This window comes from Cyanistes caeruleus, chromosome 1, assembly GCF_971803275.1.
Source record: "Cyanistes caeruleus chromosome 1, bCyaCae1.hap1.1, whole genome shotgun sequence".
Taxonomy (NCBI): domain Eukaryota; kingdom Metazoa; phylum Chordata; class Aves; order Passeriformes; family Paridae; genus Cyanistes; species Cyanistes caeruleus.
This window is the reverse complement of record NC_141701.1, coordinates 144,053,020-144,076,706: the sequence shown is the minus strand read 5'-3', so window position 1 is coordinate 144,076,706 and position 23,687 is coordinate 144,053,020. Positions and strand designations below refer to the sequence as shown.

Here is a 23,687-nt window from a genome sequence, read left to right as displayed (position 1 = left end):
CTGAGCCCTCCCTGCTTCCTCCTGCCAACAGCTCAAACCACCTCCCAATGCTGTCAGCAGTGCAGAGGCATTGCCTTTGCTGCACAGGGAAGTGGCAGAAATGCAGGATTTTCCCCTTTGAAGGCTGGTTTCAGTCTGAGGAGGCTGCCCCACACCCCCAGGGTTTGGAAGATTCCTGGTTTCTGCACACCTTGAGCACTATAAACCATGGGCTAACAAGTGGAAAGTCCTCCAAGAAAACAGTACCTGTGGCCAACTCAAGTTCCAACAAACCCTAAGCTGAGGTGACTTAGATATGACAGCAGCTATGACTGATAGCATTTTCCAGCAAATTAAACAGCTTTACAGAAATATTTCTGACCAGCACTACCTCTGAATAAGATTACATGGAGTAATTCAGCAGTCACACACTTCTAAGCTATTTTCATTAAAGTTTTATTCTGTTTATGGATCAAAAAAATTATTTCCTGCTGCCACTTTACACAGTAATCCATTGTTTTATTTTCTCTAGGGAGATCCTGGCACCTATGAGCAATAAGGACTGAGGAGCCTTAGCTCAGCTAACTACCCCTTCACTGCACATTGTGGAGCTCAAAAACACATTTACAGACCTGTAAGTGCATTTACCCTAAAAAACAGAGGGTATTTGCCATTCTTACTAGGCCCCTTGCTAATATTTCTCATTGCTTTTTTGGGCACTGAGATATTTTTCACAGAAAATATCTACAAAATTTAAAAGGTAAGAGGATTGTGGGAAAGGGAAATGAGAAGAACTGAAAAATGTCTTGTATTGAATGGTATAAAAGTTGCAAAGTGTTTCCTCACTCTCCTCCACTTATATCTGTGAGGCAAAGTGAGGAAGAGTTCACCTCTGGTGAGCTGCTTCTGTTGCTGAGGTCCAACAAGCCACAGCATCCCCAGAAAGAGAGAAATTCAGGTAAATAAGGCATTGCAGAGATGTGCATTTAGTGTTGAGCAGAACATAAACTGGGTCAGCTCTCTGGTTTCATTGTGACCCTACAGTGACACAAAACATGATCAAGCCAAATCATCTGCTTCTGTGCTGTAGCTGAGAGATGCTGATCTTTCCATGTAAACCTAACCCAGCTTCGCCTTTGGCAAATCTTGTATTTATGGTTTAACTGCTTCCTTAAGTAAACATCCCCCTGCCTGCCTGACCCTCCTATTAGACTTGCCCTGATAGCAAAGCTAAATGCATCCTTTCGATGCTAATACATATTTTCTTCCTAACTATATCATCTGAGTCCATTAAGAACAATTTTTCCCCATCCTGTATGCCACAGCACATAGGCAGACTGCCCTGAATCACTGATTTTTGTTTGTTCAGGCTAGACTTAACAAATTAACTGTTTTTACTCTCTCTCTGTGGCTCTGTGTGGCTTGTGACTCTCAAAACACTACGGCATTTCTTTACCCTTCTTTGAACCCTCACCATCTAAGATATAACATCTGCTGTTAGATAGTTAACACATGTATGAGTTCATCCAGGGTTAAACAGGATTGACTGGATTGTGGACACTGAACACTGTAACAGTGATCTTGACCAATCTGACTATTTTTTAAAGTTTATTTATTGCCATATGAAGACAACACTTTCTTGCAATTTTGAAGAAATTTGCAGAGCCAGAATAAGTGGTTCCAATATGCAACTTTCTCTCCTTAAAGCATGATTTTGAGATGAATTTTTCACATTTCCCAATAATATTACTGAAAACAATTTTGCTCTATTTGAAGTAGTTGAAACTGATTGCAAATGTTAAATGCATATTTCCATCTACATAGGAAATTTTGCTTTTATGTCCATACAAATATATTGCCTCAGAACTTTCTGAACCTTGCCTCAGAATTTGTATTTATTTTGAGGTTGGGCAACTGGAAATGTTTGGGGTTCCCCCATCCTCCTCCCCAGCCCCCAAGTATTTTATTTAACTACTAAAGGAAATCGAGTTAATTTTAATTATGTTTAGGCAAAAGTGGAACAGTCAAAACTATAATCAATGGTTTTCTGTCATGGGAACAACCCTTCCAAACTGCACTTGTCTACCAGATATTAACATAATAATTAATTAATTACTTTTGGGAGGGGGATGGCAGAGATGTATTTACACGGGATGAGATACTCTGAGGAAGTATCTGGTTTAAAATCCTGCCCTGCTTTTGCTCAGTTTTATAGCTGACCTGATCAAGGCTGAAGGAGATCAGTAACCTGGCTGAGGTCAAATTAGTTTTTTGGGTTTTGCCTGACTTCATTTTTTTCTCCGTTATGTAAGGTTGGCTTGTAAGAACTTGAAAAATACCTCAGAAGGCAGTACTTTCAAATATAAGCCCAGAAAAATATAGAAGTTTAAAAATTATAACCCAAAAGTATGACATGATGGAGAGAAGTTCCCAAAAGCATGGCAAACTATCAATTAGAAAGGATGCTTACTTCAGGTAAAAGCAGAAGTCAAATATATAAAGCAAAATAACCCAACTTTTGGTCAAGTTCTTTACCACCACCTAACTTCTACTCAGCAAATGTCAATGCACTCCTGAGAGAAAGTAAATATTTAAAAAAAGATGAAAATAAAGCACAAAAATTAGAGGATTACTCTACAGCTCTCCCAACAGGACAGAAACAGACTCCACCAGTCCCAACCACTGGACTCTGACTCTTACACATGAAACTCTTCATGTGTCCATCCTTTGATACTGGCCTCAAGCTGTGCTTGGAAGTAAGCCAAGATTTCCAGCATAGACTCCATCAATAGAATATATTTGGATCATTTCAAACATGAGAAATACAGCTTGGAAGAAATTCATCCAAGGACAAAAAAAAACATCCAGGCAAGACTGAAAATTCAGATCTCTTTTTTTTTTTTTTTAAGGGTGACAGAAACAAATTGCTCTATATCACTAATCTTCTGTTGCCTTCTCAGCTTAGATACCTCCACATGTTGGAGACACATGACAAAAAGCAGTGAGCTGATCAGAAATTTGGCAGATTTCTTCAGCTGTCCAAGAACATAAATTAATAAATAATTAATTTATTTAATATATTAAATTACTATTAAATATTAAGTAATTAATGAATTTAATAAATTAAACATAAATTAATAGGACAAGAAGACACCACAAGGATTTTTTTCTTAAAAGCAAGCATGCAAACAATTCATATGTCCAAGATAAAAGAATGTTCCCAAGAGAAGAAAAACAAAGATATAATGAAAAATAAATGGAAATAAAAATGCCTTTAGTTTTAATTGTACAAAGTTAAGATTACTAATGAAGCTCAGGAATATTTTCAACCTGTGAGAAGTATTCTTCCCTGTCTTTTAGAGCTACCTCTTTCCAAAAGCTGAGCAGGTGCCTAAAATTCTGTCACAGTTTGTGGTGCCACGAAGACGAGGGTGCCTTACCAGGATCATGTGACCGGTGGAGATGTCCATGTTGGACTGGACGGGCTCCTCACACCAGGACGAGGTGCTGCTCCGGGCTGAGGGGCTGGGGATGGGCCCATCGCTGAACTGAGAGGAAACGCTGTTGATTCGAGACGAGTGCAGGGGCTCGGGCCGATCTGAGGTTTTCACTGCCATGCGCTGCCGGCATAGCTCCTGGAGCAACAGAGAGAGGAGGAAACAACCTACGGTTAAGAGTAATTACAGGATAGAGTCTACTAAAGACATGTGATTTACAATATGTTTCCAGGGCTGGAAGTGTTTTCCCCCTCACTGCAGTAATTTTTGGGCGGCTGTCTGTTCTGTTAAGCGCAGCTACAAAGGGATGCTCAATGAAATTACTACATGATGACTACCCTAACCTTTCAAAGGTGCAATTATGACTGCGTGCACGTCTCCATATAGATAACCAAAAATCTTATTTTGGAGCTTCACTCCTCTAACGGATGTATTTTTTTTTTTTTTCTCTCCCTAATATCGCCCCACATTCTGCAAAGCCACTTTTGAACCACACAACCTCCTGAAATTAATGGCATTGCACAGGAGTAATTGAGAGCACTGCTTGGCCCTGGATATGCAAACTCAGCAAGCTCAAGGCAACTGAATTGATGTGCTCTCCAGTGTAAATCCTAGTTGATAGATGCCTCATTTCTCTTCATTAAAATAGCAAACTCGCAACACTTCCTCCCTGATGTGGGGCAGAGAGGATGAAGAATGACATTAACGAAGAATAAAAGCAGAAATCTGTCATTGTATTGTTTAAGCAGCTTTGGCGAAGAAAGAAAATTCAAGCTATCACACACACTAATGCAAGTCATGTTGAAACACCAAAATAGATAGCACTGGGAATACGTATTTTCAGTTGCTCTCATGCATAGAATTCATGAACATATACAGAATTCTGGTTAGGTAACAGAAAATCCTGCTGGTAAAACCAACTTCTGATAGTATAAAATTCTGTTTCTAACAGGATGAGCAGACCCACAGTTACAATGTCATGTTGTAATGCTGTTAGAATCAGCTGTGGTGGTGAGATCACAGACACTGTAATAAAATGATGATTTTTTTAACATATGACTATTGTCCATGAGAGGTCCTTGGCTGCCTGTGGCACGCAGCGACACTGACCCGTCTGTAGGATGTGGCCACACTGCACACGTGGTGTGGGTACACATTTGTCTCAGATTACTCATTCTGCACAGGCGAGTACTAAGAGCACAATCTCTTGCCTCAGGCTAACAAAATAATACAGGCTGAAAAATTCATACCATTGGAATGCCATAGCTTCTGTATTCTTATTCATTGACAATTTAGTTGCAGCCCAAATGGCCATCAGTAGGATGATCTGAAAACCATTATTCATGAACTGCAATAAAATCTTTTCAGACAGGAGTTTGAAATATAACTTAAGATTATGTTTGGGGTTTTTTTAACCTTGCTAACTTTAGGACACTGATGGGGGATCCTAATCCATGCATCAGCAAGCATTCAAACAAACTCCCTGAAACCACCATACTGAGTTCTCCTGTTATCACCCCATGACAGTGATTACAGGTCCTTCAAATTCTCTTTTCTCCCAAAACTTCTGTCTTGTCATTAGAGATCCTTATGTGGACTCTTACTATTTGATGGTGTTTGATACAGCATGCGTGTGTGTGTGTGTGTAAGTATGCACACACGAATTTAGATATACTGAGATCAAATTAATATCATTTATAAATGCTGTATTTCAGTTCTGTTACAAAAATTCAGTTAACAGAAGCTTGGGAAGCAGAGAATACTACATTGTGTCAGTAGTTGGAATAACTGCATAGAAGACTGTCTCGTGTGAAACTGCTACTCCATCACAGCATTTTTGTATCTTTATTAATTTTGTCTAGACCATGAAAGAGTTTTTCTAATTTTTATCAAAGGTAGGGGTTTTCCACACTATAGTAGTATGTATTCTGTCACTTGGTACCTCTGTAACTTCCTACTAACTTTAACATGAAAAATATTAGAAAACTAAATTAAACTTCAAAAATACATTGAATTGAGTCACAGATATCAGTGTTAGATAGGTCAATTAAACTATCAGTATTAAACACGACTTTTTAATAAAGGAAAATATGTCATTGTATCTCTTATTTTGAAATATAGGAACAAAGAAAAAAAGCTTTTTTTCTTCTCTGGAGGATCACACACTTCATAAGAAAAGATAGCAATAGTCCACAACACTATTACTAACCTCAGAATGACCTTGCAGTAGTGTAATTTCAAATCCCTGCTTTTAGCAGATTTTGGGAAAAGTAAAACAGAGCGGAAACTTTTTAGACAGAAAAATAAATCTACAGAAAACCGAAAAGCTGCTCAGATGTTTAGATATCAGACATTCCCTCTGGGAATGGTTTATTGGACTAAGCAAAAGTATAATAAGTAAAGGTATAAAAATAAGAGGTCTATCACATAACTGCTAGAAGGATGTGGCTTCTGGCTAGCATGCCATGTGGCGTTGATATGAATTTATTATATTCTAATAGACATCCTGCCACTTGACTCACCCCAACTCTGTGCTAACAATAGCATTTGTACTCAAACAGGATCTTTGTTTTTAAGTTGATCTGTTCCTGCTGTTCATATCCTGCCTCAAGTCATAATCCTCTGCTTTTACAAGTGGTTGCTGTGGAAAGGATTATAGACCTCTGCTAACAAAAAAGAATTGAGATCAAGTGATCTCTAAGAAATTAATGTACCATTTTTGCATGAATTATAATGACAAAGGAAACAATATTATAGACAACTGGTTCTGGAACAGATTAACCTCTAACCAAAAAGATATTTTTGGATATAAAGTATTTAATACATTACTAAGAAATGTTGCTTTAACAGTAAGTTTAACATGTTCATGGTCCTTGTGGAAGAAGGTGAAGTTGAGAATCATAATGAATTTAAATATTTTTTTTAAAAATGTACCTGATTTCAAATATTAAAATATTTATTTCCTGACATATATAGAACCAAAACAATTATTCCCAGAACTGCTGTAGCTGTCAAATACCTCAAACAAAGCAACCATGTCACTGCACTCTGCCGTAAAAAATGTTTAATGTAAACAGGAAGGTCAAATCATAGCTAAAGCAAAAACACCACTAAATTTCTTGATTGGGGTTTTAAATCTCCATGACAATGGGTCTTCCCCTGCCTGTAAACAGAAGTTTTTGGTTTGAATTTATTTCCAGATCAGTCTGACAGCCCTCAACAGCTCTTCCTTCCCCCTCTTCCAGCCAGCCCAGCCCCAGCTGAGGAACCTGTCCCATCCCCCCCCCCACACACATCAGCCACCCCAGGAAGGACAGCTACAGCTTCTGCTTCTCCAAAGCCACCTCTCTGCAGCCCAACCACTGCAGCTCCCACTTGGGTTTCTAGCCTGGCACTGCAGGGATAACACATTCAAGGCCACCACATATAAAAGCTTTGAAGCATGGGGCATTTTGGGGAGCTATCTGGGTTCTTCCAGGACATACGGATAAGGGACGTCCAGCTCAAAGCAGGGAAATGTCTTTATGAGGAATTTATGAGATGGGTCATTAATGTTCCATTCCTATGAAAGGCATTGGGAATAGGGGAGTCTCAGAGTGGGGTGTTTCACACCATCCCATAGCATTTACTGAGCTGGCATCTCTTTCCAAATGCACAAAGCCCTAGATGGTTCAGGCTGTCACAAATACAGTATCTGTTACCTGTGCACTTCTCTGCATGCTCAGGTATGCTCTTCCTTCCTCTCCAAAATCTTCACTCTCACAAGCATTTTGTAAATCAGCCATTTACCAAACCACAACTAGAATTCAAACTTGACTAACATGTCAAAGCTTCAAACTGTGAGAATGATATGAACTGTATTTCTGTATTGTCTCAGCCATTAAAAATATTTTCTAAGAATGAATTCAATTTACTGCTGCATTTCTATATTTAGCAGAGTGGCTGAGGCTATTTCTGCCATGCTGCGACTCAGTAATGTCTAGCCATTGTTTGTGTATAGTTTGAGTGCCATTCTTCATTTAAAAACATCATTTACACCTAAAAAAGCAACCATAATGCATACAGTGAAAGATGAAGAAACGATCCTCCTGACCTTCAGGCTATGATCTAATGGATGGGTTGGACATAAACATTTATTTAAAAGGTAATTTGAAGTTTATGACATTATTTCCCATCACATGGGAATTGCTATCATACTGAGGCACTTACTCTGGTTTTTATTTCCCAACATTTATTATCAAACTTATATGGTGGTCACATGCAGTATATAATGGAGAAGTAATATCGCCGTATGACAAAAACTGCCATAACCAAGACAAATATTCTGTAAATAATGTTGAGTTAAATGAGTTCAAAGCACTGCACCATGATCATCTGCAGTGAGCTTTTTATTTGAAACACAATTGATAACCTTAAACAAACCATAAACAGTATTCTTGGAAACCCCCCAGTCCTCTTCACAATGAGGTTCTAAAATGTCCCTAATACTTGGCTGTCCACACAGGGACAGGAAGAAGCATGAAGTGCAACTATTTCCTCAGGTACAACAAACAGATTTTTGAATTCATACATTCCACTTGTGAATGAACCACTCTGCAGCATAAATGTAGCTTAGCCACATTTAAAGAAGGGCATTACGAGACTTTGTTGCACCTCCTGGACAAAACTGGGAGCTGGTATAGCCACCATGTTTTGTTAGGTGGGTCTCTGAACCTGAAGAGGTAAGAAACTCTCCTCTCAAACAAGGAGGCACCAAGTCTGCTCAGAAATGGAGCCCACAGGTACCTGTCCAGGCTGCTCTGGAGATGTGACTCGCTTACCAGCAGGAGTGTTAGGCCACATCACCAGCCAGTGACAGGAGCTGCATCCTCTGCCATGTGGCTTTGTGTCACAGAAGGACAAGACAGCAAAAGAGAACTCAGATAAATTTTAATCTGTCATCTGCTGGAAAATCCACTTAAGGAAACTGGAAAATCCATCGAGCCACACAGTTTACTGAAATGTTTGGTTTTAGAAAGGAGTATGTGTATATGCCCTGGTAAAGATTATGGGTGTAGGTAAGTGTAGAACTGAAACCAGATATAACTGAGGATAACAGGCAATACTGAATCTTTTCCCTTGCTTTATTTGCAAAAATGGAATTTCAGAACCTCAGGGTGACACAGTACAGGCAGGAGAGCTGACTGGAGCATCCCAGTTAAGACATGGCCAATGTTCACCTCAGATTTGTAAAAATTAAAAGACAAGCCATTCCACCTCAAAGCTGCCTCCAGAGAGGATGTTCAAATACTTAATGCACATTCTCTAAGCAATACCTTCAGGTATTCCAAGTCCAGACAGTGACCACAGCACATGAATCATTCTCTTCTAGCTCGTACCAGATGTATGATAAATCTTCAGTCCACAGCAAATGAAAATAACTTTGTATCTAAAACACTGCTCTTCTTCCCCAGCCACTGTCACCTCAGATCTGACCAACAGGAGATCTGGGATGTGAGGAAAATGTCAACTTTTCAGTTTATTTAGAAAAAGAAATATAATTTCATTATTATATATAAATGAAAATAACCTATTTTGCAACTGATGCCAAAATTTACACAAAACCAAAAATTAAGTCCAGGAAATAGGACTAACATTTCCATGCTTTAAAGAATATTTTGTTAAGCAAATTAAAATGGAAATCATTTGAGTTAGTCCAGAAACAAGTGTGGCACAATTATTCTAGAATTAGAAAAATATAAGAGAGAATAAAGCTTTCCATGGATAACTATTAAGAAAATGCAGAGGCACTAAACAAAGAAATTACTGTTTATTAAAAGTGATAGCTGAGTGTACACCAAGCCCTTCCAACCTGACCTGCCTAATATTCTATCAATCAAGAAACAAATCTGCCTAAGCAGGCATGATCACAAGAACACTGTGTTAATTTTATACGTGAAATGAACAGAAATTTTAAATTAAAATGCTGACACTTAATTCTAAATGATTCAAGACTACACCTTTTAATAAAATTTATAATGAAGATTAAAAATATATATAATCTATATGCTAGCTTTGGAGGAATAAGACCTTTAAAATGCCTTTTTTTTTTTTCCCCCTCAGCTTTAATACATTTAATTTAACAGTAGTCTCATTCTCCTTTTCAGGAGGTATCTTTCACAGGATGAGCAAAGGTCTGCACATACAGCCTGGATTTCACTGTTCTGGGATGGATGCAGCCATAAGACAATGAGATTCAAAAAAGGAAAAAATAAGATAAGCTCTTTTTTTAAAATAAATGAATCTACAACTATAAACATCATTATTCTCTAACTAAATTTGCTTAGTGTTACTACAGGGTGAAGCTAAAGTCATTTGGCTGCCTTTGTTTTGCTTTTGCATACTTGATAAGCTTGCAGGTGCTATAAATTTAACTTTAACTTATTTACTGTATTTGTAGCTTTGGGGATAATTACAGCTTTATTACCATTTATTTTTGAGTTATTGAAATATACTTTCAAGCTTTAGCTTAATTTTAGCATACTTTTTGTCCAGGAATAAAAGAGCTGTTTACATACGTGGAATATTTACATTTATATTTTCTATTCTTGTCAGAAAAGGCAACTATATCTGATATCTGTGTCCCTTCAGAAAAGGGACAAAGGGATATATTGGAAAAATGTTTGAGAGTAATATTTTGAAAGACACAGCATCAAACATGTCATTACACATCCATACTCTGGACAATTCGTTTTTATCTAGACTTGTATGTGATAGATCTTGGGAGGAACAGAAATAAAAAAAAAAAAAGAGAGAAAAAAAGAAGAAAGTAAAATATATTTCTTTGATTGTCAATGCAGCCTTCATGTGTCCAGTTCAGTTCACTATCTGCCCTCTGTACCACACTCTGAATATAACTCTGAACCTTGAGAAGGGGTGGGGGCTTGCTTTGCTTGATTTTTCAATGATCTAAAACCCAGGGATGCTGTTTCTTTTTGAAAGCATCACAGCCAAACACAGGCTTGAGAATCGTTCTTCTAACAAGACCTCAATTTTGATTTAGGCCTGTGAAATTTAAAATTTCAATTATTTTTGCATTGTGTATGTTTCCTAGTGATGAATCAGAATTATGTAATTATGTGTACAAAGAACGTCAAGGCCAGTCAGAAAGGGAAAGACAAAGAAAACATGGCTAACTTTAAATGGAAAATTACTTTCCTTTTTTTCTTAAATTTCTTTGTTTTATTCCCTCTCTTTAAATTCAAACATTTGCACAGTCTTCTCCTACCAAATCAAATGAAAAGCCACCATGGTCTTGTACACATCTCCAGGTGTCCAGCAGACATGAAAATTTCTTGCTTGCACAGAACCAAAGGTGCTGTCTATGCAATACAGCTTGAGAAAGTATTTTTACTTTAACTATTTCAGCAACCTCTCATCAATGATGAAGCAACCTGAATAGTCCAGAAGCTCCTGAAGGAAGCAGGTTATCTCCTACATAGCTCACATTGCCAAGGAAGACACAACAGCATAGGTCTAATGATATTTCTCTGAAACAATGAAAATATTGCCCTGCAAATATCAGTGATATCTGAAGACCATGTTTAGGTTATTCAGCTGGGGAATGTTTTCCTACACAAAAATACAAAAGACCATTGACTGGGACTACATTAGAATGGCAGTTTAGAGCCTTTATTTCTAAAAGTTTTGTGAAACAGATGCTGGACTAAACAGGACTGCAGCACCCTGGTCTTCACAAACAGGAGATACACAAAGAAAGGTCACAATTCTTTAGACTGATTTGAAAGAGTATCTTCCCTGCATGATGATAACATGCTGCCTTCCCTAAGAATTTAAAGGGACTACCTGGATGACTCCAAGGAAATCAGTGTCTGTTTCAAATAGGACATATCTGCAAACTGTGTACCTGAAGTCACCTGATATCCACTGGTGTAAAAACACCCAGTTTTTTTTTCCTGAGGTTGTTCCTGACAATGTCAGAGTTTAACACTGGCCTTGCAGTTCAGACAAGTGCAATTCTGGTAGTGATGTCAATCTTTATCAGATTGACCTACCTGCCATGAAAAAAAAAAAAAAAAAAAAAAAAAAGGTTTCAACCAATGCTGGTTTCTAAAGTGCATTTCCACATTTCTGCTGTGCCTGCATGTAATATTTTACAAGTATATGAAAATATGACAAGTATGAAGCTGGAAGAGGAAAGATTTCTTAAAGGAGTAACCAGAGAGATAAAAAAAATAACATGTAAAACAAACTTCACCTTTGCCATGTTTTGCTCCTCTTAACTAAGTCTAATACATGCTCATGAGGGCACAGCTGCTCCTCAATATGAATTGCCACAGAAGATTCACCACTGGCACAGCGAGAACCACACAGCACAGTATGGGTTACAAATAAACCATAGCAACAATTGAATTAACCTGAAAGGCCCTGCAGAACCACATGGTGTATTTTGACTTTGTCTAACCAACCCAAAGCCTGACCAGCTTCCAGCCAGTGCTCTTAAAGATAACTGCCACAAATGTTTCCTTTTTCACTCCCAGCGTTTATAGTTGCCTGGGGCCCAAAGTAGGCAAAAAATGCAGTCCCAAGACAGCTGTAGTTTCTCAGGAAAGCTATACATTAAGGCTGTGTAGTCTACTATTTTATTGCCCTGCAGGACTGAAAACTGGAGATCATTTCTGCGAGAAATAAGAATTCCCAGCAGCCAGCAGGACTCAGCGTGCACTTCCAGCCTGGAGAGAAACAAAATAGCCACTAGTTTATGTCTAAAAATGTTATTTTATCCCACTGTAAAGATTAGTATTGCTTCTCCCTAAGTCTGTGTAACTGCACTAATGGTAACAGAGTTTCTAAAAGCAGTCAGAGAAATGGGAAAAGTCCTAAAAACATCAAATACTTTTTTTTTTCTCCACAAAAGGCAGCTATACACCAGAGGTGATGCAAGGATAAAGGAAGTATTTACCAAAGATGGCCATCAGTGACAAACTTTTTTTTATATCATCTATCATGACAGTCAAAATTGCCAGTCATTACCCCCTCCTGATCTGAAAACTAAACGCACTGCTTTTTACCCATTCTCCACTGAAAAAAATATAAAATTCCTCTTCAGCTCTGCTAGGAAGAACAAATGCAAATTTAGTGCACAAGTGTTAAAAAAGGATCTATAAAGAACAAAGCTGCTAAGTCACAATAGGTTATTAAGAGCCAAATCTTTGGTAATACAGAGAAACCCTACTAAATGATGGAAAAAATAGTATGTACGAGTTTCCTCGTGTCTCTGAGTACAGATGTTCTTTCTATCACATCACAAAAGCCTTCAAGGATTAAAAAATGGTCAATATTTCTACACTTTCACTGTATTGGTGTCATTGGAGATACTGGAAAAACTAATGGGGATTTAATACTTGGTACTGGTGGTCAGAGATACAGAGACATCATATTTTGGAGAAGATAGCAACAACAGCAAAAATGCACAATTTCTCTTGGGTTCTCTCATGTCTCTCTGTACAGCTGTGCTCTCAGCTGGATCAGGGTTGTGCCTTGAGAGTGCCTGGCCAGAAGAGAGCTGCAGCCCTCTCTGCTCTCCCTGACCTGTCCCATGGCACCAGTTCCACTAAATACCCTGCAGCAGCAGCAAGGGATAAATGTGTGTGTCTGCATTCAAAGAACAGGACTTCCCTGGCCATTACTCAGCTTCCTGCATTTTCTTTTCCCAACCCATACAAGCACAGAGGGTCACTACTCTGCCTTGGGCCTCTCCACCAAGCACCGGTCTGTCTGCAAGATGCACCATGAGAACAGCACAGGACAAGTTCAAAGTAGGCCTATTTCTTATATGCTCACACTTCATATTTAGATTATTTTAAGACCTGGGGCATGAAGCTACAGGCATCTGCAGAAACATTATTAGCTGTTTTATCACAGAATATTTTTCCTCATGTAGCTCCTTTGGTTTTTGTGATTCCTGTTAACAACTTGTGCATCAACAACATTTTGCAGGAAGTGTTGCTTGTTGCAGTTGTATTCTGCTGACAGCTTTTCTTCTATTAGTCTTTTATTTTACATACTTAATATAACTGAAAATCTTTGTCCTGGTGTTTGGCCAAAGTTTTACTCTTTCTTCAGTTTCTCATTTTATGTACCTCTTTTTCTTCTTTTCTATACTACTACTTGTTACTGTTTTAGAAGAAATGTCTGTCTTTTCAATCTCTCTTCATATGAATTTTCCATGCCCTTAATCATTCTTGTCACATTTTCCTTGCTCCCTCCATTTCTGTGTTGTCCCTTTAGCAATGGAGTGACCAGCACTCACAGAAGCCTTGAGCATTGATTTATACTTAATTAACTTCTAAAGCCCTCAAAGAAGCAAACAAAATTCTTAGTTAACAATGCCTGCAGAGCAATTGGGTTGACCCAGACCTCCAAAAAGAAGCTGAAATTTGGAACAGCTTGCTAGGCAACCTTTATGTATGTTATAGCTTCACACCCAAGTGCTTTCCAGTGAGGTTAACTAGGAACTACAGCTCTTAATTTTGTTCTTGAGGGTGACAATAAACAGAATTTACATGCTCAAATTCCCATGTTATTATACAGTACAGAGGGAGATGTATGACATAATTTCCCTATGTAAGATAAATTTCTATGTGTACATTGTTTTGCTCCCAAAAATACATTCAGCTCCATCACATTTCTCCTGCTATCTGATGTAAATAGCCAGCCACTGGCACCTTGTGCTGTGAGCCACTGCAGCAAAACCTCTTCCAGCAAATCACACCATTTCACTCCACTCAAGGCATTTTTCTCTCCCAGAATGAACTCCAGTTGAGAAGCTGAAAAAAGATAATCCAAGTTTCTTTTCCCCACACTGTCAGAAAGGCACCAACATAGTGAATTTTACCTTTGCATCTTTCCCTTGTTCTTTTCTTAGTAGTTAGTGGGAAAGATCAGTATGTCTCCAACATGTGAATGCTCTCCCCAATACACTTCTGAAGACCAGGGGGATGTTGAGACCAGCAGTAGCAGAAAATAAATGAGTGGTGTTGGTCCTTGGGGCTGTAGTGCAGCCCACATCAAACCAGGCACCTCTGCTGCTGTCAGTATGACCAAGGATACGCCTTCCAACCTGCATGGAGTGCACATGGCCCCCCAAGTCAGGCAGCACTTGACAAGGGGAAAAGAGTGATTTTAATCAGCCAAGCTAAGCATATAATCCCAGTACCAAAAGTGAGTTTTATCAGGATAATGTTGAGCTGTTCTCACTTTGGAGAGCAAGATCAGCCGTTTCTGAGATCTCTTGAGAGGCTGCCAGAACGTGGTTCTGCAAAACAACAGCCGTCCTATGTAAAAGGAAAAACCTGGAATCATCAGGAAGCCTGGAACTATGTCAGCTAGAGAGGAAAACAGAAAAAAAAAAACTGCACTGAAATTCAACCGGGTTTTATCAATATGAAAGATTAAAAATTAAAAAAAACCTATTGCCCTGGTCAAAATCTGTGCTTGTTCAGGATGCAGTCATCCCAAACAACCATCAATAAAACACCACTCATTTGTCTTTAGCAAAAAGTACAGAAACGGGTCAACAAAGCTAGGGAAAACCTCATGGATTTTCTCATCTGGATAAGCCACTTACACTAAATTTGATTTTCTCCTATTCAATAGCTATTCTCTCTAACCCTCCAAATTAATTTTGTTTCTTTGAAGGATTTAAGTTTTAGGAACATCCTTTTATAGTCTCCCTTCTTCAGTCTTGGTTTGGTTGTTTGCTGAGAATACAAGTGATGAAAACTGAGAGCCTGAACTGGAATGGGAAGAGCTGCAGTAATGCCCCAATTGAATTCAGGTCCAGGGACAGACACTGATTCTATCAGACCTTAGAACACATCACAGAAAAAAACACAGAACAAAGAAGTCAGGTGAACTCAGTCCTTTATCATGCCTTGCTGATGTGCATTAAATCACTCAGATTATCTTTTACAGTTCTTTAAACTGCTAGAAAGAATTTAGATCTCTGTTGTGCATGAAATTAAAGAGAAAGAAAATATCTTGGATAGAAGGCGCCCATCCCTGGAGCAAAAGCTTTTATTCTGTTGAGAGAAATGAAATTTGGCCTCTTGTCCAGCCAACACAAATCACACCCTCAATGTCTGACTTGTAGCTCAGCACACAGGCCTTGCATGGATCTCCTTGCCCTCACATGTCACACACACTCATGAGGCTGTTTGGGATGACACCTCTCACTTGTGCCCTTAAGAAGACTGGAGCAGCAATGGCCCCAGGAAAGCTCCAGCCTGCTCTACCCAAACTTATCTTATAGCTTATATCACAATAGAACAAGTAAAACTATCAGTCTGCTCTGAATATCCCACTTGGCAACTTCCCTACAAGAGTCCCTACAGGGCTACAGGCAGAGGAAAGTCGAGGATTTGAGACTCACTTTTGTTCATGTGTCCCACAAAGCCGCCAAGTCCGTATGGGCTCGCCAGGGTAAAACCTCAGGTGGCTGTGGTCAGCCTCAAACCCTTCCCAGAGGTGAAGCACAAGCACACAGTGCAGGAGGGACAAGGAGCCTTGGAGGCAAGATGTTGCTGTTTTGGGCAGGACACAGACCTGCTCTGCCCACCTGGCCAAGCATGGCGCAGCCTCCCTGCACGTGTGGAGGAGAAAGGAAGTGACACATTCCCCGCTCCTCTTCCACTGCCCACCCTGTGAGACTGGTGTGCAGGAGGAACAGATGTACCAAGAAGAAAGCAGTAGGAAGAATGTTTTTATATACCTTACAGGCTTCAGAGAATAAACTGCAACCTGCTCCTGCTCACAGGCAACATGGTCCTACAAGAAATGACAAACATCATCTACCACAGTTCTTTATGTACACAAAATTATTTCTACTCCCTTTCAGAGGCCCTGGTATAAGATTTATCCTGCAAAAAAAAATCCCAAAACTTTCCAGTTAAAAACTTAATATTTTTTTCTTCTAGTGCAGCACTCTGGAGGAATATGAAAGGATCAGCAAGCCAGATTGCAGTGTTAGCTGCTGAGCATTCAGAGAATATACAATAGAAAAATGTGTCAAATCTGAAACATGATAACAGAGCTACTGCAAAAGAAAAAGGAAAATCCTAAAACTGAAAAAAGGGTAGAAGTGTGTAGGAAAGACAGGCCTGATTATCCTCTACATTACACAGGGGTGGAAAAAAAAGCCACTGAAGACAGTATAGTTATTCCAGAAAGAGATTGGGACACTTGAGATGATGTACAGCCTGGGACTGCAAATCAAATACTCTCCAGCCCATTAGGCAAGGCTGTGGTTATCTTTGGCTTCTTTATAATGTACAGGCACTGGGACATAATCAATTTACCAGGGGGAGACAATCCATTGTACTTATCCAGAACCAGCCCACGCTCAGCTGGCAAACAGCCTGTGGCACTAGAGGGATGGGTGAAAGGAGCTCTGAATCAGGAGCAGAATGCTCAGGAGCCAGGCCCTCAGGAGCAGGAGCCTGGACTTTGGTGGTCCAGGACAGGGAGTTAGGGCAGATAAAGCAACAAGATTTCTCACCCTCTAAAACCAGGTGGCTGCAGCCAAATTATTAATAAAAACTGCCTGTTGAATAAATTTATTTATTTTTCTTTGTGCTTATTCTGCTAAGAAACTGGAGAAAGTTGGGTGGCCCGACCTGAAATAGTGCCAGGACCATTCGAAATATTTACCAGTTTAATTTACCAGGCAAGATGCAGCCTGCGAGTCCAGAGCACCTCCAGCACATTTTCTAAGAAATGCCTGTTTGGGTAAGGACTCTGGATTTCCCAGTAATTAAAAAATGAGTCACTAAATTAATTTTACCTCCTACTATTTTTACTTAGCATTTTCTTACATCCTAGATACACAGAAATTACACTGCGGGATGCTTGGGGCATGTCTGTCCTTGTTTCACTAAACACCAAGCTCAAACATCGTACTTTTGAAAAATAAACAACATTGGCTAAGAGGAGAGGGTCAGCAAAACCAGCACAATCACTCTGCCACTTTGAACTAGTCCTACCCAGAAAAAAGGACAACTACTTGAAAAAAATAGTCTTTTAATGAAAATATAGACCTGCATGGCATCTTCTCATCCAAGCACTCCAGGACTTGCATATATGTTCATTTTCCTTCCACACCTGCAAAAAACCTTTCTCTCACCTGCCCGCTCTAATGTAAGGAGTATTTCACTCCTAGGTGTTGCTGCATTGCCACTGCTGCAGCAGCCCAGGGTCTGGGCTGTGAAGGTGAAATGTTCTTTAGTAAGGGCGAGTCCATCTCTCCAGCACTGAGCAATTCACAGACATTATTAATGTAGATGGGAAAAGGCTGGGGGAGAGCCATCAGTACCAAGCCCAGTAAGTCCCTTTCCTGTGGTTCCCCCAGGGCTGCCCCTCAGCTGGGCTGTGTGTGCTGGAGCAGAGGGGAAGAGCAGGGACAGGAGGTGACAGGAGAGCCCTGCTCATTGACACACACACCACAAGCTCAAATAAAGACTTCCAGAAGTGCACTCTGAAATCTCTGCCATCAAGCTCCAGCTCTTAAATGGGCATTTCTCATTGAGCAGTATTTTGAAGTTGATTTTAAATGCTGTATTAGCAAATACACCCCTATTTATTTGTATCCTGATTTATTGTCCAGGCAAGTTTGATAAATTTCTGCTGATTTATAAATTCATACAGTATTTTGTAATGCTATTTTAAACACTGTTACCATTTAACTAAATTTCATGGCTACCACAGGAAGCAAGGTTAGGGAAAAACAGGGTCCACTGCACCACAGGAATTGTGGCTAGCTCTGAACACAAATCAGATAAAAAATTGACTAAAAGTTAAATCCAGATTTGTACACATCGTGTTTTGCTTCATTCTGCTTTGGCCATCCACTGTCTGACTTCAATGAAGTGTTTGAACATAAGGCAAACTCTTCTTCTAATTACCTTGAAACACTCCTCCCTTCTTCTCCTCTCCCAGAATTGCTATGTGTGACTAATGTGAATTCTGTGTAGTCACACATATTTTGTACACTGTGAAAACTGTCTCACCTTCAAGTACAGTGGTTTATGTAACTACTGTACGTACAAAGTATCTGCAGGTTCCTGAGAATTTATTCTGAGACAAAATGCTAATCAAAGAGAGACAAGATTGTTCACATAATACACAAAAAGCAGACATAAACGGACAAGAACAACTCTTCTAATTCATATACCATGCCTTGTATGCTTTATCACAAACAATTACAGTTTGTCCTGTAGCTTTACATAGTCACGAGATAATTTCTTTTTGCCTCTTTAAATAAGGACACGGAAAAAGAAAAGATTAAAAATGCATTATGCCCTTTGTTTTCCCAGAAGAGAACACAAGCGAGCCCTTCACAGTGTTCTGCCTTAAGGCAAAATTTTCATCTATCCAAAATCCTTACAAAATATATTCCTTCTGAAATGTTTACTAAATACTCATGCACTGAATAACCTCATCCTCAGTGATATCATTGTGTTTTAGTGTATGAGGGTCCTTGAAAATTAAGTTTTATAAAGACAGAAGGTAATACTTTATGATATGGATTATCCCCAATTTACCAGCTTTCCTTAGTACTAAGCGTGATGTTAATTGGAATATTACTGAGAACTTGATGAATAAGAACAGCAAAATTTTCCTCCCCGCCCCCCAGTTCCTGTTTTACTTTGTCCATGAAATTACAGTTTCTAAGGAGTTGATATACACTATTACCATACCATTAAGGTTTAATATTATAATAACAAGTTGGCTTTTGAATTTCAGTCTAGAGTGTAAAATATTAAGCCATATTAGAAGTAATGAGTTATCTGTATTTAAACACACAAACCATGCATGATGGTTAAGTAGAGGGTTTGTCTCCAGCAGATTCTTTCAGTTGGAGCCTTTTAAAATATTTGCAGCAAAATATTTATTGTAATTGTTGCAAATAGTGTGTTCTTAACATCTCCAATAAAAAATACCAGCGGGATCAAATCTGCAAGAGCACGGAGAAGTTCTTAGGGGCTTTGAATCCAGCAGGATCATGTAATTAATAAGACTGTATTTGACAAAGAAATATATAATTTATACATAATACAATACATGTAATAATGTAGAATTTAACATATAATTTACAATTATATGCCTGCCAAATCAAGTTAATTGGACAAGTTTTTAAAACAGCTGATGATGTAATACATCTGCATGTAACCTTGAATACTTCAGGCAGTTTAAGAAAGAGCTTCATTGTAAACTGTTTGGTCTTTTCTTCCTTACTTTTTAAAGGGAGTCCTTTTGGCTGACATGAAGGAAAATTAAAAAGAATGTTATTGACATAAAATATTAAAAGGCGAGCTTGCTGAAGCCAGCTTCAGAGCATTTTAACTTTTGCCTTTTAATTCTATTATGGGCAAGGTTTCGCTGAGCAGTGTCAGTGATGCAGAAGACCATGCTCACAGGAAAGTTCTGCAGTGCAAAGTATAAAATATGCTGCTGATTTAACATGCACACCCCAGCGTTCCCTGCACGGGTCAAAAGCCAGGGTTCAGCTGGACTCACAAATACATCACCCCAAATCAAACAGAGCATCCCTAAATCGTAGCAGTCACTACCACACACTCATTACATTAATAAATTGCTCGCTAATGGGAGCAGTGACAAGTAAGATGTGCACTTAGTGGCCCTGTTTGCTGCCTGCTCCTGATGCCTGAATGCCCGTTTTTCCCTGGGTTACGTTCTAAAGTCTTCAAAGTGCATGAAGAAAATCTGCTCAGTGCTGTGAAATAAATCAAAGAGTGTCTGCTGAAAATTCCTAAAACGCTTCTGCCCTAATCTCCTGGACCAGAGAGTGGGCTTGCAGAATGCTAAACTTGCTTTTCAAAGAAGATCAAAGCAACGGCAGCAACAATTAAAAACAGGGGTGCAGGTGCGCGCATGCGCGGGGGCTCCGCGGAGGCACCAAGAGCCTCTTTTTAGTCATCCCTGAATGCTAACACTGACTTATCTAATCATTACACGTGTGGTTTGAAAGGACAGGAGATGTGCTTGTGAGAGACACAAAAACTGCCCGCCTTTATGTACAAAACGTAACATTTTACAAGCCACACTATTTCCATTAATTTTGAATAGCTCCTCAGCTACTGTCTAATTAAACCACCCTGGAATTTTGTTGTTTAGTGATTCAAAGATAACTGAAGTTGCAATTGTGTATCTATCCTTCCTCCTGTTACTTAGTCTTTCAATAGGGTTTCCCTGCTTCAACACTTGGAGGGCCAGCTGCTTGCCTTAGCCAGCACCTGAATAACCAGGTTTGGCAGCTTATCAGGAGCACTGCAGTGATTTAATTTGCCTGCTTCAACTTTTATACAGTACTGGCTGTCCTGCCCAAGACAGGTCCCTTCTTCACGCAGTTACACAAGAAATACTTGTGTTAGTAGCTAAGTGTAAGGAGTGCTCGTGCCTGAGGGAGGGTGATGCTGCATGACAAGTGCTACGCCTCCAGCACTGGGGGAGACTTAGCAGCCAACCTGCTGTTTCCCTGGTAATATGGTTTGTCCATTTTCCCCTTCTCAAGGTGGCTTTTCACTGCACAAACCAGAAAGGGAAGAAAAAAAAAAAACAAGCCCCCCCAAAAAATAGCCATGGGAAAAAACTCTTCGAAGTTCACAGGATGAGTAAGGAAGGAGTAAAACCCTGAATGAACTCTCTTGGCTGAACTGGGTTAGGATGAAAAATGCTTCTGCTAAATGCTAAAAATTTAGGTCAGTCTTGTTTATGTGAAGATATAAACCACTGACATTTGGAGAAGCATGTGAATCAAAGTGATATTTCTGTGTTTTCTCTGAATCATATTGGGCCACAAGGCCCTTTTATACCGACCAATTTCTCCCCGTTCAAATAAAAAAAAATAAATTTGAATTGTCATGTAAGCTGTAAGCAGCAACATGAGTACTGTGCTTTAAAGCCTAGTGGCAGCAGCCCCTGAAATATTCCATATTTTTCAAAAACATTGAGTTAACTGAGCGGATACTTGGGAAACATATAACAGAGGAGAACCAAGTAGGTACAGCTTTGAAAGCTGCCTGCTTCTTTCCTTCCCTCATACTAATACAGGTTGAATTATTTCCCTACAAGAGAAGATGAGGGAAAAGATAGTGTATGCCTTTCTGGGACCTAATTGATGTTATCCAAAGCACACATCACACCAGATATCCATTACATTTAACACAGCTCAACATAAGGCGATTCTGACAAAGCGAATAGGCTCAATCCTATTTCTCTCCAAATCCATGTGAATGGTTTATTATATACAGACCCAGCCTCAGTGATTCATTTTGATAAAATGCTACTTAGCAGCATCAGAACTGCCTGAGCATTTTGTCTGCCTATACTAGGGCTTCCTACTGCTGCCATTGAAACAAATGGCAGAATTCCCATTTACTTCCATGGGAGGAGAGCCAAGCTCTTAGAAACCTTTGTTTTTAAGGAAAAACGTTTTTCCTCCCACTCATGACTACAGTTCTCCTGAAAACCCAATGGAACTGTTTAAGAAGTCAGGTGGTTAGGACTAGGCCCAGAGGTCAGGAACAAAGAGTATTAATACAGTCTTGCAATTGAAAAACTGAGCAGCAACCTTGAAGCATTGTTGTTGTTGTTTTTAAAACAGAAAATGTCATTCTCAGATCTAAATATGAATATTTAAAAATATATATAAATCTGTGAAGAAAAAAGGAAGCACACATTTCATTCAGTGTCTGCATTACAGATTCTTATTAAACAAACCGAGCTCATTATAAAATCAATATCAACCACTACACTCCCAGGAGAAATGGCAAAAAAGGTCACTCCAAGAAATTCAAACAATTTTCCTGCTGGAAGGGCACGATTTTAATTACAGATACTATTAATTAGGGCTGTCAGTAGGAAGATTGTCCTGTTAATTATCACAAATTCAGTTTCAAGTGTAGTTTTGGAACCTGGAGGGCTTTTCAAAAAAATTAAGAATTCCTGTATTCACAATTAATGGAAGAAAAAAAGCCTACCTACTGCTTCTGTGCTTTAAATAAGCCAACAGCAAGTCACCTATTAAAATCAAACAAAAATATTTATGGCCACAGTCTCACTGGCCAACAAAACTGATAAACTGCTGTTTTGTTCACACTTTATCCCAGAGAACACTCTTTTTTTTTTTTTGTTTACAGGAAATGCTCTTGCTCTCACCCTGTCTTGTTTTGGAAGTCATTAAATACAAAGATGTAATTTAATGATTTTTTTTTAAAGTAAACATTTTTTTTAAGTAAAACCAAAACCATTCCTGAAGACACTAATTGTTACAGAAACATTAATATTTAACATTCTGTACTTAATTCTCTCTAGACCCAGCCTGTGGAGGTATACTTAATACATTACATCTTTAACATCTAAGAGGTACAGACAGACCCAAACTTTGTGAGGAAATATGAGTTTATTCCCATATAACTCTCAGCTGCCAATTTGAATCTATCTCAGCTCCAGGATACAGAAAGGCCAGAATGTCTGATCCTAAGCAGGACAAGAAAGTAAAATAAAACTTGACAGAAAAGTGCCATTAGTGAGGCCCTATGGGTGCACAACAGACAGAGATACTACAGAGACAGTGTTTACACATTTTCAGATTCTTTTTCCTGGTCACACTCCAAATATTTCTGGATAGCAGACCACGGCTGTCTGGTATATGACCATAACACATGCACTACCACACCAATAGCACACCAAGAAATAAGTGCCATATGATCTAAAACAAACTTCAGGAAGATGCAGTGTCTCTCCACCCAACACTTTTGAAACTGAAAGAAAAAGCTTGAGGTTTCTGATTTATTTCTGGGAAGCTGAGTGCAGTCCTCCAGCATTTCTGGATACACATCTGCTATCATTGTTCTCCTAGAACCAGTCCTGGTTTACCTCCCATCTATCAGCATTAGATTTCATTTTATCTGAATAATGGCACAAGATGGCAACAGATCGGGTCAAAGGCTCTTTTCATATCAGACCCCGAAGAAGTCGATTACTCAAAAAGAGAGACATCTTCAGATAACCGTGCAATCCATTCCTCATAAATGTTAAAGATTTTTCGTTATTAATAGTGGCAGGGGTGACAGATTATGGATATTAATGTTATTTTTCTGAGAATTTCAATGGCGAGGGCTGCTTTTTTTC

General features: G+C 39.0%; 1 protein-coding gene across 2 annotated transcripts in view; it reads right to left on the bottom strand.

The window, feature by feature from the left end:
- PTPRN2 (protein tyrosine phosphatase receptor type N2) overlaps positions 1 to 23,687 on the bottom strand; it is a 635,529-nt gene that overhangs the window by 81,966 nt on the left and 529,876 nt on the right. For both annotated transcript variants that reach the window (XM_086865041.1, XM_086865050.1), the window contains one exon: positions 3,420 to 3,614. In XM_086865041.1, the coding sequence (XP_086721167.1) occupies positions 3,420 to 3,614 (195 nt within the window). The remainder of the gene's footprint in view (positions 1 to 3,419; positions 3,615 to 23,687) is intronic.